We start from the raw sequence: 19,206 nt of genomic DNA on the forward strand, positions 1-19,206 counted from the left end.
GTAAAGCAGATCCTAGTTGAATTGCTGAATAATCAGATTGATTTGTGAGCTTGTTAAACTGAAAATATATACGCCTGAGCTCTTTTCTCCCAAAGATACTGTTTCCCAGGTCCATAAAATATGAAAACCCTATTGCACAAATCTCTTCCAACCCCCATACCTCCCGTTCCTATTTCACACAAAGTTTTCTATTTATTCTATTCTCATTCCTGGGATGTTCCATTGCTCATAAATGCTTGCCTTGTATAGATTACATGTTGAAGTCACATACACTTCAAGTGCATGAGGAAGACTTTAGGAACCATCTTGCTAAGTCCTAAGGACCCAGATGGTACACATACATCATCTACAGTTCAGATACTGTGGAGAGAGGTCTAGGAACATATTTCCAGAATCACTGCTCCTGTTAGGGTAGAGAAACATATTCTAGCTTAACTCATCATCTTGAAAGGATTTGCTTTTCATATTTACCTAAAGGAGTGTGTTGGAGGATAGTTTTCATCAGTATATTGAATATGATCCAAAGTAAACTTCAAAGCAAGAAAACGCTATCTTGTTGCTGTCACATCTCTTTTCTATACACATTCTCCCTATTTATTCATTAAATCATCCATCCTTCATTCAGTACATATTAATTAGTGTATGTTATTTACTTTTCAGTCTCTGACTAGGGACATAATATAGAACAAACACTCCCAGTGCAGTGATGAAGACAGTTACAGAGATAATTATAACCTATGGTAGAAGTGTAGTAATAGAGAATGTTTGAAGTTAGGTTTGGGGGGAGGCTTGAGGAGAGCCCTGCTCTTCAACAGGTAAACCGCTTTAGCTAGATGCTCCAGACCTCAAGGTGACCACCTGCCTTTGCAGTGCTTTATCCTCAAAAGATAGAGCAGTTTTTCTCCTCTCTTTGTTCCACCTAAATAACCAGTCTTCCATCCCCATTTCCTCTGGGTACTGAGCAAATGCTCTTGGGGTGACTTTGCATGACCTACCAGAGTTTTACAAGTAAGGACTTTACCTTTTATCTTTGATATCCCCAGACCCAGAATAATTTCTGGCACATAGTAGGTCCTCAGTAAATTGATGCTAAAATGAATGAATAAATAAATGACTTACTGATGATAATATCAACACTTCTGTGTAATGTGTAGTAGGTAAGCCCAACTTAATCATTCTGATTTCTAATTTCCTTTGATGGTTGAAGGAAATGAACCTTGGAACCCAGTTTGCCAGTTGTCACATAGTTGTCAAGAGAGTCTGGCTCTACAAGCATCCTTGGCTGATTTTAGTGAGGATTCGTGTTTTAAGTTTGCTCAATGTTTTTTCCCTTTGTTGGGACAAAATTTTCTTCTGAAAAGAGGCCTTCTGTGCTGTCCTATTACAGGGGGGAGGGATGGGAAAAGCACAGGCAATAAGAGAGGTGGCAGGAACAGTTATGTATATTGCTACCAGGGTCACCTACCAGAGAACTTTGGTTTCACTATATTTCATTTTGGGCTTCTGTGCAAAATTTCACTGAATCAAGTGTTCCATGTCTTTTAAAAAAAGAACTATGAAGGTACAATAGAAAGTTTAGGACTAAAGAGGAGAGTGTAGTTTATTGTAAGAAGGAGCCTTTTGAATCCTTTGCATCATATTACATGAATTCTTCCTACTCTGCTTGCTGATATCTTAAGTTGTACTTAAGTTTAAATTCAATTCATACACATCCGCAGGCATGTATGCACACCCACACACTGACACACCATGCAGATAGCATGTAAGCGTGTCAGAAACTGTCCTGGCGAAGGGGAGTGGAGCTAACATAAATATCCTCTGTAATTTACCTATAGTGCTACATAAGACCTGAAAGAACCCCTAAGTATTTGTCACTTCCCCTCTAACCTAATGCCTATAAAAGTAAAACCCATATGCCTGGGTGCAGCCCTAGAAAAAAAAAGTTAAGTGACCCTCCTTTTAGACTCTTAATAATTATGTATGTATACATATAAAAATAAAATAATTTTAAAAGTTTTTAGATTAACTTTCACACTTTTAGAATCTTTTTCAGCACATCACCAGTGCTACCACATGTTCCTTAATGAGGACATTACATAAAGTTTTGATTATTCCATTAAATTTTAGTTATGCATAATTATAACTCTCTTCTGGTTCAAAAGTTTTGAGATGCAAATGATGTGCAAGCTATTTGCAACTCCTGTTAGGGTAGAGTATCCTAACTCATAATCTTGAATAACTCATACTTGAATAATAACTCATTAATTTGAATAACAAGTTATGAACCTAAATTAAGGGTTTTTTTAGATTTATATTAAAGAATGGGTTATAGGATCCAGTCACTAGTTCAGTGGCTGACTTCTATGTTGGTTTCACAAAGATAGCATGATTTAAATTTATACCTCTTACAAAATGATGAATTTTGTACATTATAGAGATTCCATGTTGTAAAATAAATAAGATCTAAAATACTAAATCCACAAATATCAAATATCTGCTAGATGAAACTTCTTAGATTTGGGCCTAGGAAGAAATTAGTACCCTGAACAGACAACACAGACCTGTAAGAGACAAATTTTATCGTTATGGAAGTGGCCCCATAGCTCTTCAGAGGGAAGGAAGAGAAAGTCATATGTCATTTGGACTGTCATTAGATTTAGTTTAATTGGAAATAATAACAAAGAATGGAGAGAGGGGGAGATAACTGACCATAAGGAAGAAAGATTTTGACCTGCTTTTTGACTTAGTAGGTGTTCTTTCCCTTGTTTTATTCTTTCTCCATTATGACCATATTTCTCTCACAAGTAGTAATACTGTTCTGTCACAGAGACAGATAGATTAGGCTGATAGACCTACACTCTCTGGTAGGCAGCAAATTTTGTATTAAATCCCATATATTCATATAGCTTGGCATTAGGAAGAACAAATATTGTGTGAACTTACTTGATGTAATTTGGAAAGTGATTAATAGTTTAAATGTATTGTGCATTTAGTTTGTCAAGTTCTATTTGAAGTAGTTTAGATATATATACTCACTTGTTTACTCCTTTCAATAACTCTATGAAATAGGTGTTACTGTTAACCCTATTTTAGAAAAATAGCTTGCCCAAATCACACAGTAAATATTGAACACATGCTTTGTAACAAGGGAATCACATAGTAAATATTGAACACATGCTTTCTAACTGCAGAGTGTATGTACCATCTTAATGGGGGAACTAAAAAGAATAACTACTAATTATATTAGTTATGACTGAAACTGCACCATTCATAATTTTTGTAGGACTCTATGTGAGTGACACAGGTAGGAGTTTATTGTCAGAAAATTATGTTCTGGTTATAAGCCACGCCACTTCTTCCTACCCTGTAATCTCATTTTCTTCTCTTATTTTTATATAAACCAGTGGTATCCTCTCGATTCTGTAAAATGCCCTTGGAAAATGCATCTTTAGGACCTTTGCCCTTCCAAGTAGATTGTACTCTGTAGCTATAGTTTGGTGCTAATCGTGTGTAATGCTTAGCAAAAATTTTGTTCAATTTAATGCTTGCACAGGTTCTAGCAAGGGTAAGACACTCAAGGCAAGCCTATATAAAAATGAAACAAAACAAAAACTTCGGTTATGTATGATGTAATATATAGATCAATCAATAAAATTTGCTTTCTAGGCAATTAAAAAACTGCTAGTAGGAATTATTAATTGAGGCAGAGAGTTGCAAGTGTACATAGTTGTTGTATAGTTATTGTTTTGACTGACATCATTACCTACCAAGAAAGAATGTCTGCCAAAGTTAGAAAAGCATTTTCAAATGTGATGTGGAAACCAAAGGCAGTTTTCTAGGATTATTAAAATTTTCAAGCAGATATAAAATGATAATCAGATCATTTATATACTTTTTACTTTTTACGTTATTAATGGCCTGTGAATATTTTCCACTCTGAATTCCCTTCAATTTATGATAGTAGGAGACAGGCTTTTTCCTTTTATTTCATAAGTCTCTAAAACCAAATGCGCTATAACCAACTGCATTTCATTCAATAAAACAAACCATTAAATCAAAGCTTTGATTATTGTAAAATATTTAAAAATTTGTTTCTGATTTCATAATTTCACTAATTCTTGGAAAAGGACTATAACAAATGTGTTGATCCTTTTTTATTTAAGATTATGGAAAAATAATTAACATCTGCAAGATTAATCATTCCAACTTGTATGCAGCATAAAGGCATAAGACTATGTGAATCAAATTTACTCTTTTTGTTTGGGTTTAAATCATTGTTAATGTTAAAAGGTATTAATGCTTGAAAGCTTTGACCTTGCTTGGGATAGGAGCCAGTTCAGTCTTTTCTTGGACAGAGTTAAGCCCAAGTCATATGATCAATAGATGCAATAGGCATAGTAAACTTAGTGGGGGCCCATGTCTAGAGGAAGGACATTGCCAAAGTACAGAGTACACCACATTGGCGAAGGAACTTTTCAAGTCCTTTCATGTCTCAAATCTTTTGAAACCAATCACCCTTTTTTTTTTAACTTCCTTCATATGTTAAGCATAGGCATTTTATTTTTCTTCTGACCGGAAATAACATGGTCTTTTCTGTGTTGTGTGCTAGCATGAATCCAACTTCATAAATATGTGTGTATATATACTTAAACATACAATAAAAAGCATACTCAAAGATTAGTGATGCCAATATTATTAACAAGAATTTGGTAATCATAAGGACAGTTTATTTGAACTCATCTATATTTTGGCTTTGTACATTCCATATTTTTCATAATAAATTATAAACAAATTATATGCAATATTATATACAATAGTAAGCTATGTTATCTGAGAGTATATATGCACAACATAAATGCATTTAATTTCGTATATAAGATACATCTAAGCGATGAGAGTAATAATAAAGCTTAATATGTGCCAAATGTTATTCTAAAAACTATATTCATTGGAGTTTCTGGTGTGGCTCAGCGGTTTGCGAACCCAGCTAGCTTCCATGAGGGTGTGGGTTCGATCCCTGGCCTTGCTCAGTGTGTTAAGGATCCAACATTGCCACGGGCTGTAGTGTGGGTTGTAGATGCGGCTCTGAGCCAGCATTTCTATGGCTCTGGCGTAGGCCTGCGGCTGCACTTCCAATTAGACCCCTAGCCTGGGAAACTCCATGTGCCACAACTGCGGCCCTAAAAGACAAAACCAAATAAATAAAAATAAATAAATAAATAAATAAATAAAAATTCTATATTCATTGATTTTTTTAATCCTTGAAAAAGATCTAAGAGATAGAGCAGAGGTGGGACTTGAACACAAGTAATGTACCACTGAAATCAATGCCCCTAGCCAGTGTGCCATTCAGTTCTATTGTGTCTGTATTCCACAAATGGCAAGTGTTATCATTGCTATTATTATTGAGTCTAATAAGAATTGCGGAGCATAAGTCTAACCTCTTAACTTCTTTGCACTTCAACTTCCAAAGCAGTAATCTACCTGAGTATCTTCTCTCTCCCTGGGTAACTTTCTCCAGCTCCTTAACTAAGAAACACTCCTAACACATCTTAACATTTCCAAGTCACTGGATGTCTTTGTCTAAAAGAAAGGTTATCTTCTAAAATTTTTGAGTATGGAATTCCCCTTGTGGCTCAGCAGTAAAGAACCTGACTAGCATCCATAAGGATGAGGGTTCAATCTCTGACCTCACTCAGTGGGTTAAGGATCTCACGTTGCTGTGAGCTGTGGTATAGGTCACAGACATAGCTCAGATCTGGCATTGCTATGGCAATGGTGTAGGCCAGCAGCTGCAGCTCTGATTCAACCCCTAACCTTGGAACTTCCATTTGCCACAGGTTTGGCCCTAAAAATTAATTAATTAATTAAAATAAAATTTGTGAGTGATTTTAAAACCTCTTAAGTGCAAAGAATTTTAATAATGTAGATAATAGTAATAAAAAACTGTGAAGAACAGTTTTCTCTACACACTCTATATTCGTAAATATAGTTATTTCTTTCCTTTAGTGTGTAAGTGTACTGTATACATTTGCAAACACAGTTTGGCAAACCTTCAGGCAATCAAATGTTCATTAGGATATAAAAATCTGGAAAAGAAGTCTAGAGTAACTAGTTAAGCCAAGGTAAAATTTAATTAAAAAACAAGTGACATTAATTTCCTCTAACAAAATATTTCCTTGACATTTTCATTTACTCTGATCTGTTTCACCAGTAAAGTTCCACTTTGACCACTTATGTTGAATCACCAACTATGCCCTCTTTAAACTATGCCATCTGGCTTTTATTTTTCTAGGAATCATGCAGTCTCTCTCCTCAAGATTACTAATGGCTTTTTTCATTTTTAATTTAAGTGTGTATTTTCCTAATCTTTACTTATCTTGATGTTTCTGGAATACTTGATTAAATTGATCAGTCCCTTACTAAGAATCCATTCCCAGCTTTCACTGCATTTCTTTTGTTTTTAAGTAATTCAGTGCATTTTATTATATTTATAGTTGTAAACTATGATCACAACCTAATTTTAGAAAATTTCCATCCCATATCACTGCATTTCATTAATAAAGTTTTGCTATTTTATCTTTCCTTTCTGTATATCTACTCATTCAACAAAATATTAATTTAGTGCCTGCATGCTAGGCACTGCTCTAGGCACTAGGGACAATAGCAAATAAAATGAAGTTCCACCTACATAAAGATTATTGATGTTTTTTATCCCATAAATTGTTCACCAAAGGCCATTATTGGACTCTCTCCCACCACACATACATACATACTTCTCTTTCCATTTTTTACACTTCCCTTTCCTTTTTTTTTTTTACTTCTTTAAAAGTCCATTTTTGGAATTCCCTTCATGGTGCAGCAGAAACGAATCCAACTAGGAACCATGAGGTTGTGGGTTCGATCCCTGGCCTCATTCAGTGGGTTGAGGATCTGGCGTTGCTGTGAGCTGTGGTGTAGGTCACAGACACAGCTTGGATCCTTCATGGCTATGGCTGTGGTGTAGGCCAGCAGCTGTAGCTCTGATTAGACCCCTAGCCTGGGAACCTCCATATGCCATGGGTGTGGCCCTAAAAAAAGCAAAAACATAAAAAAGTCCATATTTTTGCTATCAACTACTATTTTCCATCAAATTGTCCCCAATATAATTTTGAATTGGGTATGCCTGGGTTCAAATCCTATATCCAGTACTTGTTATATTAATAATAACCGTTGGTAAGTTGCTGAGATACTCAAAGCCTTAGGATTTTCATCTGCAAAATGAAGATAATAATCATACCTAGGTCATAGGGTTGTTGTATGATAAATTAGAAAATGCATGTAGTGTTTGAATTATCTAGCACTTACAAATATACTATTGCTAATAACTTCCTTTTTCAGTCCATTATGCTCTTATCCTTATTCTTATCCTTGATTTACCTACAGTTATATCATTTCTAACTGATCAATAAACTCCCCTTTTGGATGACTATGCTATCCCAAACTCTAAGCTTCCAAAACCATGATCATTTCCTTTTCTCATATGTTAGCTCTCTTCCTTCGATTTATCATTTAGTTTACTGACCCTGTTATTCTTTAAGTCACTAGAATTGAAAATTGTGGATTCCTACATCTCCTTAATTCTACAGGAGCAGTTTCTAACTGAAACTTTTAGAGGACATGATCTATAATTTGTTCATCATCATATCCCCCATTGTAACACAGAATTAATGCCCTAAAATGTTTGTTGGGTGAAAAATAAATGAATTAGGACTAAGGACGATGAAAAACTAGATAGAAGTTATGTTGAAGACAAAGAGCAGGTACATAGAGGTTAAAAGATTAGTACAGGGGGAAGTTTAGGACAGGGAAGGGTTTTCAAATTTATAAACTTGGAGGTGAGTCAGTTCCTAGTGATGATGAATACATGCTGATGACTGGCTGTTGTCAAATTAGAGGAAGAGCTCTCAGGAGAGCATTTTGCCTACTTTTATATGCTCACGTTTAAGCATGTATCTCATAGTTCCTTTCACTCTGAGGAAGTACATGGACAATTTGTCCTATGAATGACCAATTCTTGCCATTGTTTTCATACCCTTTAGCCATTTGTACTCTAAATTTAATCTCTCAGGGAAATCACTTGAGGTTTTTTCCCTTAATAAAAGTTTAGCTATGCCCACACACAGCCTGCTGCTGCTGTTGCCTCACATCTGCACCTTTAGCCAGCCTGCAAAATGCTTTAGTAGTCAATTGCCAGGGGAATGATGTTCCTCATAGCTGAGCCCTTGAATAATCAAGCTGCCACATTCATGCTACATCAATTACAGTGATTGTTTTCCAAAGATAATCCCATTACAGATATGTTTCTCCCCTCGGGTGGACCCTGGGGGAAATAAATCAATTTCTAAATAAATACTATTGTACTTAGAATAATTGAAATAAGCATATGTCTTTGAAAGATTTGGATAACTTATCCACATGGGAAAGAAATGCTTCTCAGAGTCAGAAGGAATACAGTATGTCATGTTCTTCTCGTATTGTTTATGATGAAAATTCAAGCAAATAATGTGTTCTCCATATGCCTCTAATGTAATACTGAACCATCGAGAATAATTATTTTAGTATATACACTTATAGGAACTAATATGCAATAAAATGTGCAGTAACTAAATACATATTATGCTTAAAATACTGTTTTTCCAAAATTATTATTATTTTAGCAATAAAATAATCAGTAATTTTGGAAACCTAAGCATTCAAAAAAAATTGAAATTAGATAATACCTATTACTATTTAAGGAAAATTTTTTAAAAATAATTTTTATAGTCTGTGCCTGAGACAATTTTAAGCTGCCTGCTTTAAATCTTCACAGTAATGTAGGCACATTTGATAGAATTTAATCAGAAACAACTCAAACATAGGAAGATGTCTAAATTAACATTTTCAACAAAGCGATTTTTATTATTTTTGTCTATAGGCCTATAGTGTTTCTGTTTTGAAACATATCTGATACTTATTTCTTTAAAACAGACATAATTTTCAGTTGACTTTATTTTCCTTCTGTCTGTCAGGTATTTTGCAATATGGATCTTAATGGGGGAGGTTGGACTGTAATACAACATCGTGAGGATGGAAGTCTAGATTTCCAGAGAGGTTGGAAAGAATATAAAATGGTAAGATGGAAGAATTTACATAGTTTTTGATGTTTTATCACGAGATTTTCTTCATTATACCGTGTGATAAACCCTTGCATTTTTAGATGTCTTTCAGTTATCTTAAAAATAAAATGACATTGTTCTAATTAAACATGAAACACTCATAAATCATTCTCAGTAAATGATTTCCATGTGTGCATCAGAAAGAAAAATGTATTACTGTAATTATTTGGTGAACTGTTAGGAATTGTCTGAATTTGTTCCTGATTGAATGAAGGTGGAGGAAGCTAGGACTTATACCCTGGCTGGATACATGAGCCAGGACAAGGGAAGTGTGAAGAACTGTGGGTTATAGAGGAGGACTGGTAGGTAACTTCCAAAGGCTTTGCTCACAGGGCTGTCAAACTGTTGCTGCATGTTGACTGAGAACCCCTTCCACGTGGCTAGGTCAGGCTTCTCTCAGTACAATATTCAGGGTCATTAGACTTGTTAGGTGGCAGTTGACATGCCTCAAGCAGAAAAATAGAAACTTCCAGATCTTTTTAATATTTATTAGACTCAGAAATAGCATGGTGTCACTTCCACTGCACTCTTTTGGTTAAAGTTGATGACAGAGCCAGGCCAGATTCAGAGTCAGACAAGTACACAAGGGTGTGAACTGTGAGGCATGATTCATCAAGGTCTCCAAAATTGCAGCTGATATTATCATCATCAGAGCTATTCCTTTCAGTGTTTAATGTATGTAAGCCTTGTACACATGTACACATGTCCTTATCTAAATTTTATATCAAATCTATTAGCTAAAACTGAGCAAACTGGGAGATGAATTTTTCCAAGATAATATGGTAGATAGTTGAAATAAGCGAAAACCCAATAATCATATTGTGCCTACAGTATTAAATGGTAAGATCTGCTGACAAAATATCAAGGGACAGTAGTGGAAGGTGATTTCCAATTGTGGACTAAATTTCACTTTTTATATCTAAACTTTTTTTATTTGGGTTGTTTCCATGTCTTGGCTATTGGGAATAGTATTGTAGTGAACATGGGGGTGCATGTATCTTTTTGAATTATATTTTTTTGTCTGGATATATGACCAGGAGAGAGATTGCTGTATCATATGGTAGTTCTATATTTAATTTTCTGAGGAACCTCCATAGTGTTTTCCATAGTAGTTGTACCAATTTACATTCCCACCAACAGTGTAGGAAGGTTCCCTTTTCTCCACACTCTCTCCAGCATTTATTGTTTGTAAACTTTTTGATGATGGCCATTCTAACTGGTGTGAGGTGGTGCCTCATGGAAGTCTTGATTTGCATTTATCTAATAATTAGTGATGTTAAGCATCTTTTTCATGTGCCCACTGGCCATCTGTATGTCTTGTTTGAAGAAATGTCTGTTTAGGTCTTTTGGTCATTTTTTGATTGGTTTGTTTTTTGTTGTTGTTGAGTTGTGTGAATTTGAATATTGTGGAGATTAAACCCTTGCTGTTCACATCATTTGCAAAGATTTTCTCCCATTCTGTGGGTTATTTTTTTTTTATGGTTTCTTTTGCTGTGCAAAATCTTTTGAGTTTAATTGGATCCCATTGGTTTATTTTTATTTTTATTGCCATTATTCTAGGAGGTGGATCAAACAGGATATTACTGTGATTTATGTCAAAGCGCCTTCTGCCTATGTTTCTCTCTAGAAGTTTTATAGCATCTGGCCTTACATTTAGATCATTAATCCATTTTGAGTTTATTTTTGTATATGGTGTTAGAGAATGTTCTAATTTCATTTTTTAAATTCCCCTCTTAGAAAGTAAAGAAAAATATAAAGAGAAGTGTTACACGAGCCTATGTTCTTTTTTTTTCTTCCAATTTTTATTCACATTAAAATGCAGTGAAAGAAATCAAATAAAACATGTTGTTATTTTAAAGACTTAGAAATGGCTACCTTGGACTAGTATATTAAGATAGAGAGTTACGCCTATTCTGCATGTGTGCATTAGTGTGGGCCATATACTAAAGAGGTTGATCACTAACAGAATTATCCCCTTAACGCTATTTTTTTTCTTTTTTAAAAACTGAAATATAGTTAGTTTATAATGTTGTGTTAGTTTCAGGTGTACAGCAAAGTGATTCAGTTATACAAATATATATCTATTATTTTTCAGAATCTTTTTACTTACAGATTGTTATAAGATAGTTCCTTGTGCTATACAGTAGGTCCTTTTTAGTTATATATTTTTAAATTAAGTAATATGTATATGTTAATCCCAAACTCCTCTAATTTATCCCCCTTGCCCTTTCCCCTTTAGTAAACTTTATTTTCTCTGGTGAGTCTATTTCTGTTTTGTAAACATAAATAGTTCTTTCATGTCATTTTTAGATTCTTCATATAAGCAATATCATATGATATTTGTCTTTGTCTGGCTTACTTCACTTAGTATGATGATTTCTAAGATGTGATACATAGATCACATCTTCTTTATCCATTCATCTGTTGGTGGACATTTAGGTTGTTTCCATGTCTTAGACTATTATAAATAGAGCGTCACTGAATACTGGGCTGCATATGTCTTTTCAAATTAGAGTTTCCTAGATACATGCCCAGGAGTGGGATCTCTTAATCATATGGTGACTTTATTTTTGTTTTTTTAAGATAACTCCATACTGTTCTCCATAGTGGCTGCACCAATTTACATTCCCACCAACAGTGTAGGAAGTTTCCTTTTTCTTCATACCCTTTCCAGCATTTATTATTTGTAGACTTTTTGATGATGGCAGTTCTGACTGGTGTGAAGTGATACCTCGTAATTTTGATTCGCATTTCTCTAATAATTAGTGATGTTGAGCATTTTTTTTCATGTGCTTGTTGGTGATCTGTATGTCTTTGGGAAAATGTCTGTTTAGATCTTCTGCCCATTTTTAAATTGGGTTATTTGTTTTTTTTATGTTGAGCTATATGAGCTGTTTGTATATTTTGGAAATTAATCCCTTGTCTGTCACATCATTTGCAAATATTTTCTTCCATTCATAGATTGTTTTTTCATTTTGTTTATGGTTTCTTTGATGTGCAAAAGCTTTTAAGTTTAATTAGGATCCATTTGTTTATTTTTGTTTTTATTTTCCTTACTCTATGAGACAAATCCAAAGTACTGCTGCAGTTTATGTCAAAGAGTGTTCTGCTTACGCTTTCCTCTAGGAGTTTTATAGTATCTGGTTTTACATTTAGGTCTTTAATCCATTTTGAGTTTATTTTTGTGTATGGAGTTAGGGAATGTTCTAATTTCATTCTTTTATATGTAGCTGTACAGTTTCTCAGTGCTACTTATTGAAGAGAGTGCGTTTTTCTCCATTATATATTCTTGCATCCTTTATCATAGATTAACTGACCATAAATGTCTGGGTTTATTTCTAGGCTCTCTGTCCTGTTCCCTTGATCTCTATGTCTGTTTTTATACCAGTACCATGCTGTTTTGATGGCTGTAGTTTTGTAGTATAGTCTAAAGTCAAGAACCATGATTCTTCCAGCTCCATTTTTCTTTCTCAAGATTGCTTTAGAAATTTTGAGTTCTTTATTTTTTTCCATACAAGTTTAAGTTTTTTTTTTGTTATGAAGTTCCCATTGTGGCTCAGTGGGCTAAGAACTTGACCATGTCTGTGAGGACCCAGGTTCAATCCATGCCCTTGCTCAGTAGGTTAAGGATTCAGAATTTCTGCAACCTGAAGCATAGGTTGCAGATGCAGCTCAGTTCTGATATTGCTGTGGCTGTGGGGTAGGCAGGCAGCAGCAGTTCCAATTCAACTTGCAGCCTGGGAACATCCATATGTCAGAGGTGTTGCTGTAAATATAAAAAAAATAAATTTTAACATAAAAAGAAAAAAATTCTATTTCTTTGAAAAACTCCATTTATAATTTTTTATGATTATTTTTGCATTATATTTGATTTACAGTGTTCTGTCAATTTCTGCTATACAACAAAGTGACCCAGTCATATATATATTTCTTTTTCTCACATTATCCTTTTCTGTAAATAGGTTCATTTTTGCCACATATTAGATTCCATATATAAGTAATATCATATGGTATCTTTCTTTCTTTCTTTCTTTCTTTCTTTCTTTTTTTTTTTTTTTTTTTTGTCTTTTTGCCTTTTCTAGGGCCGCTCCTGTGGCATATGGAGGTTCCCAGGCTAGGGGTCTAATCATTGTTGCTGACAGCAACACAGGATCCTTAACCCACTAAGCAAGGCCAGGGATCGAACCCACAACCTTATGGTTCCTAGTTGGATTCATTAACCATGGCGCCACAATGGTAACTCCTCTAATGCATTTCTATTACCAACAATGGAAGATCAGAAAAAGAAATTAGGGAGAAAATCATTTCAAATGATGCAACTGACAAGGGTTTAATCTCTAAGATATATAAACAATTTTCACAACTCGACAGCAAAAAAACCAACAATCCAATTTAAAAATGGTCAAAAGACCTGAGTAAATATTTCTCCAAAGAAGATATACAGATGACCAACAGGCACATGAAAAAATGCTCAACATCACTAATTATTAGGGAAATGCAAATCAAAACTACTATGAGATTCCACCTCATACCTGTCAGAATGGCCATCATTAACAAGTGCACTGGTAATTTGATAGGAATTACATTGAGTCTGTAGATTGCCTTGGGTAGTATGGTCATTTTAACAATATTGATCCTTCCAGTTCAATAATGCAGCTTATCTTTCCATCTGATTATGTTGCCTTCAATTTCTTTCTTCAGGGTCTTACAGTTTTCAGGAGTATAGACCTTTTTCCTCCGTATTTTTATTCTTAGGTATTTTATTCTTTTCAGCATGATGGTAAATGGGACTTTTCCTTAATTTCTCTTTCTTAACTTTCATTGTTAGTGTATAGCAATGCAACACATTTTTGCGTTTTAATTTTATGTCTGTAACTACCAATTTCATTGATGAGTTCTAGTAGTTTTCTAGTTTCATCTTTAAGATTTTTTATCTATAGTATCATGTCATCTGCAAACAGTGACTGTTGTAGGACTTCTTTTCCAATTTGGATTCCTTTTATTTTGTTTTATCCTCTGACTACTTTGGCTAGAACTTCCAAACCTATGCCTAATAAAAGTGGGTAGAGTGGGCATCCTTGTCTTGTTGCTGATCTTAGAAAGAATGCTTTCAGCTTTTCACCTTTGAGTATAATGTTAGCTGTGGATTGTCAAATATGACCCTTTATTATGCTGAGGTAGATTCCCTCTATGACCACTTTCTGAATTTCAAAAGCTTTTTCTGCATCTGTTGAGATGATCATGTGGTTTTTATTTTTCAGTTTGTAAAGGTGGTGTATCACCTTAATTGATATGCTGATATTGACAAATCCTTTCATCCCTGGGATAAAGCTCACTTGATCATGGTGTAGGATCATTTTAGTGTATTGCTGAAGTCAGTTTGCTAATATTTTGTTAAGGATTTCTACGTATATGTTCATCATTGATATTGAGCTGTAGTTTTCTTTTTTGTGGTATCTTTGGTTTTGGTTTCAGGGTGACAGTGGCCTCATATAATGAGTTCAGAAGTGTTCTTTCCTCTACAATTTTTTAAAATAGTTTCAGAATGATAGGTGTAAAATTCACCTGGGAAGCCATGTGGTCCTAGATTTTTGTTTGTAGTTTTTTGAGGGTTTTTTTTTGTTTGTTTGTTTTGATCTTTTTGTCTTTTTAGGGCCACACCCACAGCATATGGAGGTTCCCAATCGGAGCTGTAGTCACTGGCCTACACTACAGCCACAGCAATGCCAGATCCAAGCCATGTCTGCAACCTACTCCACAGCTCACAGCAACACCGGATCCTGAACCCACTGAGTGAGGCCAGGGATCAAACCCACATCCTCATGGATGCTAGCCAGGTTCACTAATCTCTGGGCCACGACAGGAACTCCTAATTTGTAGTTTTTAAATTAATAATTCAGTTTCAGTACTGGTCATTGATCTGGTCATGCTTTCTATTTAGCCCTGCTTCAGTCTTGGAAGATTATTTCTTTCTAAGAATTTGTCTGTTTCTTCTAGATTGTCCATTTTATTGATATAAGTTGCTTGTAATAGACTTTTATGATCATTTCTGTGGTACTAATTATAATTTATCCTATTTTGTTTCTGAATTTATTGATTTGAGCCCTCTCCATTATTTTCTTGATGAGTCTGGCTAAAGGTTTGTCAATTTTGTTTATTGTTTCAAAGAACCGGCTTTTAGTTTCAATGGTCTTCTCTGTTTTTTTGTTTGTTTGTTTGTTTGGTTGGTTGGTTTTTTTGCCTGTTTTCATAAATAAAATTTTTTTGGAACAAAGTCATGCTCATTTGGTTACATACTGTCTTGTGGCTGCTTTTGAGCTCTAAGAGGTGAACAGACTACAAAGTCCTAGTTTTTTTTTTTTAATGTTATTATAGTTGATTTACAATGTTCTGTCAATTTCTGCTGTACAACAAAGTGAGCTAGTTTATACATGTGTGCATCCTTTTTCTCATATTATTTTCTATCATGTTCTACTACAAGCGATTGAATATAGTTTCCTATGCTATACAGTGGAACCTCATTGCTTATCCATTATAAATGTAATAGTTTGCATTTACTAATCCCAAACTCCCAGTCCATCCCACTTCTTCCCCCCTCTGCCTTGGTAACCATGAGTCTGTTCACCATGTCCATGAGGTTGTTTCTGTTCTGTAGGTAGGTTCATTTGTGCCATTTTTAGTTTCCACATATAAGTAATATTATATAGTATCTGCCTTTCTCTTTCTGACTCAACTTCACTTAGTATGAGAATCTTCATTTCCATCCATGTTGCTGCAAATGGCTTTATTTTGTTCTTTTTTATAGCTGAGTAGTATTCTGTTGTGCATATGTACATGTTTATGTGTAGTTTTTGTGTGGAGTCCTTAGCAATTTTTATATGTAGTATCATGTCGTCTGCATAGAGGGACAATTTTATCTCTTCTCTTCCAATTTGGATACCTTTTATTTATTTTGTTTGTCTGATTGCTGTGGCTAGAACTTCCAATACTATGTTGAGTAAAAGAGGTGAGATTAGGCATCCTTGACTTGTTCCAGAATTTAACAGGAAGGCTTTCCACTTTTTTCCATTGAGTATTATATATTGGCTGAGGGTTTGTCATAAATGGCTTTTATTATGTTAAGATATATACCCTCTATACCATTTTTGGTAAGAGTTTTATCATGAATGGATGTTGCATTTTCTCAAATGTTTTTTCTGTATCAGTTGAGATGATCATATGGTTTTTGACTTTTCTTTTTTTAATGTGGGGTATGACATTGTTTGCTTTGCATAGGTTGAACCAGTCTTGTGAACTTGGGATGAACTTTGAATCCCACTTGGTTGTGGTGTATGATCTTTTTTAGGTGTTGTTGGACTTGGTTGGATAAAATTTTGTGGAGAATTTTTGTGTCTATATTTATCAAAGATATTGGCCTATAATTTTCTTTTGTGGCAGTATCTTTGTCTGGTTTTGGTATTAGGGTGATGGTGACTACTTCTTCTTGGAATGATCCCTCGATTATATCTTCTTGGAATGATCCCTTGATCATTATGTAGTGTCTTTCTTTGTCTCTTATAATAGTCTTTATTTTAAATTCTATTCTGTCTGATATGACTATTACTACCCCAGCTTTCTTGTGATTTCCTTTCACATGGAGTACCTTTTTCCATCCCCTCCCTTTCACTCTGTATGTGTCTCTAGATTAGAATTTGTCTCTTATAGACAGCATATAAATGCATCTTGTTTTTCTGTCCATTCAGCCAGTCTTATGTCTTTTGATAGGAGCATTTAACTCATTTATATTTAAGGTAATTACTGAAATGTACATTCTTATTGACATTTTGTTGATTGTTTTGGATTTGTTTTTGTAGGTCTTTTTTCCCCCTTGCTTCTTATGTTCTTTTTCTTGTGGTTTGTTGACTGTCTTTAGTAATATGTTTATATATGCTTATGCTTTTTATTTTTTGTGTATATATCATAAATTTTTGGTTTACAGTTAACAAAGTTTTAATATAGCAGTCTATATATGTGTGTGTGTGTGTGTGTATTACTTTAAGTTGCTAATTTCTTAATCTCAATGAATTTTAAATATCCTGCTTTTGTACTCTCCTCCTGCCATGATTACTGGTTTAGATACCATATTTTACATCTGATTGTTTAGAGTATCCGCTAATAGCTTATTGTGGTAGATACAAGTGATTTTACTATTTTTGAATTTTAACTTCCTTCCTAGTTTGTGTGTGGATGCTTTCTTACTTTTACTGTATGTTTGTATTTACTAGTGAGATTTTCCATCTTTTAATTTTCTTTTTTCTACTTGTGACCTTTTCTTTTCTCCCTAGAGAAGTTCCTTTAGTGTTTATCGTAAAGCTGGTTTGGTGATGCTAAGTTTTTTAGCTTTTGCTTGTCTGTAAAGCTTTTGTTTTTTCCACCACTTCTGACCATTGCTGGGTAAAGTATTGTTGGTTCTAGGTTTTTCTCTTTATCACTTTAAATATATCATGCTACTCCCTTCTGGCCTGCAGAGTTTCTGCTGAATAATCAGCTGGTAGCCTTGTGGGAGTTCCCCTGTATGTTATTTTTTTTTGCTTATCATTGTTCTTTTTAATATTTTCTCTTTTTTTAATTTTTTCAGCTTGATTATTATGTATCTTGGCATTTTTCTCTTTGGGTTAATCCTGCTGGGGACTCTGTTTCCTGAACTTCAGTGACTGTTTTTCCTTGTCCATGCTAGGGAAGTTTTCAGCTATTATTTCTTCATATATTTTCTCAGGCTCTTTTTCTCTCTCTTCTCCTTCTGAGGTCCCCCCCCCCAAATGAGAATGTAATTGCACTTAATATTTTCCCACAAGTCTCAACCTGGCCTTGTTTCTTTTCATGCTTTTTTTTAAATTCTTTTCTGTGGCAGTGATTTCCACAACTCTGTCTTCCATCTGGCTGGTCTATTCTTCTGCATTCTTTATTCTATATGGATTCCTTCTAGTGCATTTTTCTTAACTCATAGTTATATTCACCACTAAAATGGGATGTGGAGATGTTATCTATAACTCATAGATATAAGACTATAAATATAGACTATAGATATAGGTTCTGACATGTCTGAAATACATTATTTTTAATACTAATGATAAAAGAAAATATAAAGATAAAGTCATAAAGTGACTTTCTAAAATGGTGACTTACTAGCTATAAGCATCTGCTGTGTTGGCAAACTGTAATCACTAAGTAAGAGAGATTGACATGTGAAGTATGGCCTTGATTCATGTCTTAGAAGCATTTACTAAATATGTATTTTTTAAGCAGTTTGTTTCATTATTGTAATGGGACTGAATTACTTTTTAACCATAGCTTTTGTGAAGTTTACACCTGTCCTTTTTTTTTTAAATAGACTATCTATCATGTTTTATTCAAACTAGGTAAATTTATCAATTGAGTGTCAATCTACATGGTTCAGAAAATGAAATAAATTCCATAATTCTGCAACATTTTGGCAAAAATGAGTCTGATGACATTGTTTTATCATACATTACAGTTTGGTTAACTTGATATAAAGTGTTTCAGTTGTTTTCTCCAAAGCTTTTCTTTCACGTAAAGACAAAATAACATGACTCCATAAAGAATGAATATAAACCCTTTATGCCAGCTCTTATCAACCATACCCACTTCTGCCTCCTGAATTAAAACTGACTGCTAGGCTATAAATCTTCTGGGAAAAAGAACTTCTTGGCATGTACCACTTCCTCCCCAGTCTTCACTATTACATACAATAAGACACTTCACTTCTTCTCAAGCACTGAGTATGAAAGTAGAGTTTCATCCCTCCCTCCTTTCTTCACGCTTTCATTTCATATTGGTTGATCTCTATGGACTGCCTCATGCTTTATAAGGTCTGTAGAACAATATGTTAAAATTATCAATACATGAAATTACAAATATATAACTGTTGTTTTTAAACCTCTCTCAGTTTGGAATATTTGAATTTTATTTGATTCTTAACATTGGATTTAAGCCTATATAAGTCTTTTTT

At 34.3% G+C, this 19,206-nt stretch overlaps 1 protein-coding gene across 9 annotated transcripts in view; it reads left to right on the plus strand.

Annotated features, from left to right (window-relative positions):
* ANGPT1 (angiopoietin 1) overlaps positions 1 to 19,206 on the plus strand; it is a 301,007-nt gene that overhangs the window by 216,335 nt on the left and 65,466 nt on the right. For all 9 annotated transcript variants that reach the window (XR_014842853.1, XR_014842854.1, XR_014842855.1 and 6 more), the window contains 1 exon segment: positions 9,051 to 9,152. Coding sequence is in view for 6 of the 9 variants with exons in the window: in XM_021088684.2 (XP_020944343.1) it covers positions 9,051 to 9,152 (102 nt within the window). In the remaining 3 variants the exon portion in view is untranslated.

Source organism: Sus scrofa, chromosome 4 (assembly GCF_054392235.1).
Source record: "Sus scrofa isolate SSC_HxYL_T2T_F1_AM1 chromosome 4, Sscrofa_HxYL_maternal_Yorkshire_Landrace_v2.0, whole genome shotgun sequence".
NCBI classification, from domain to species: domain Eukaryota; kingdom Metazoa; phylum Chordata; class Mammalia; order Artiodactyla; family Suidae; genus Sus; species Sus scrofa.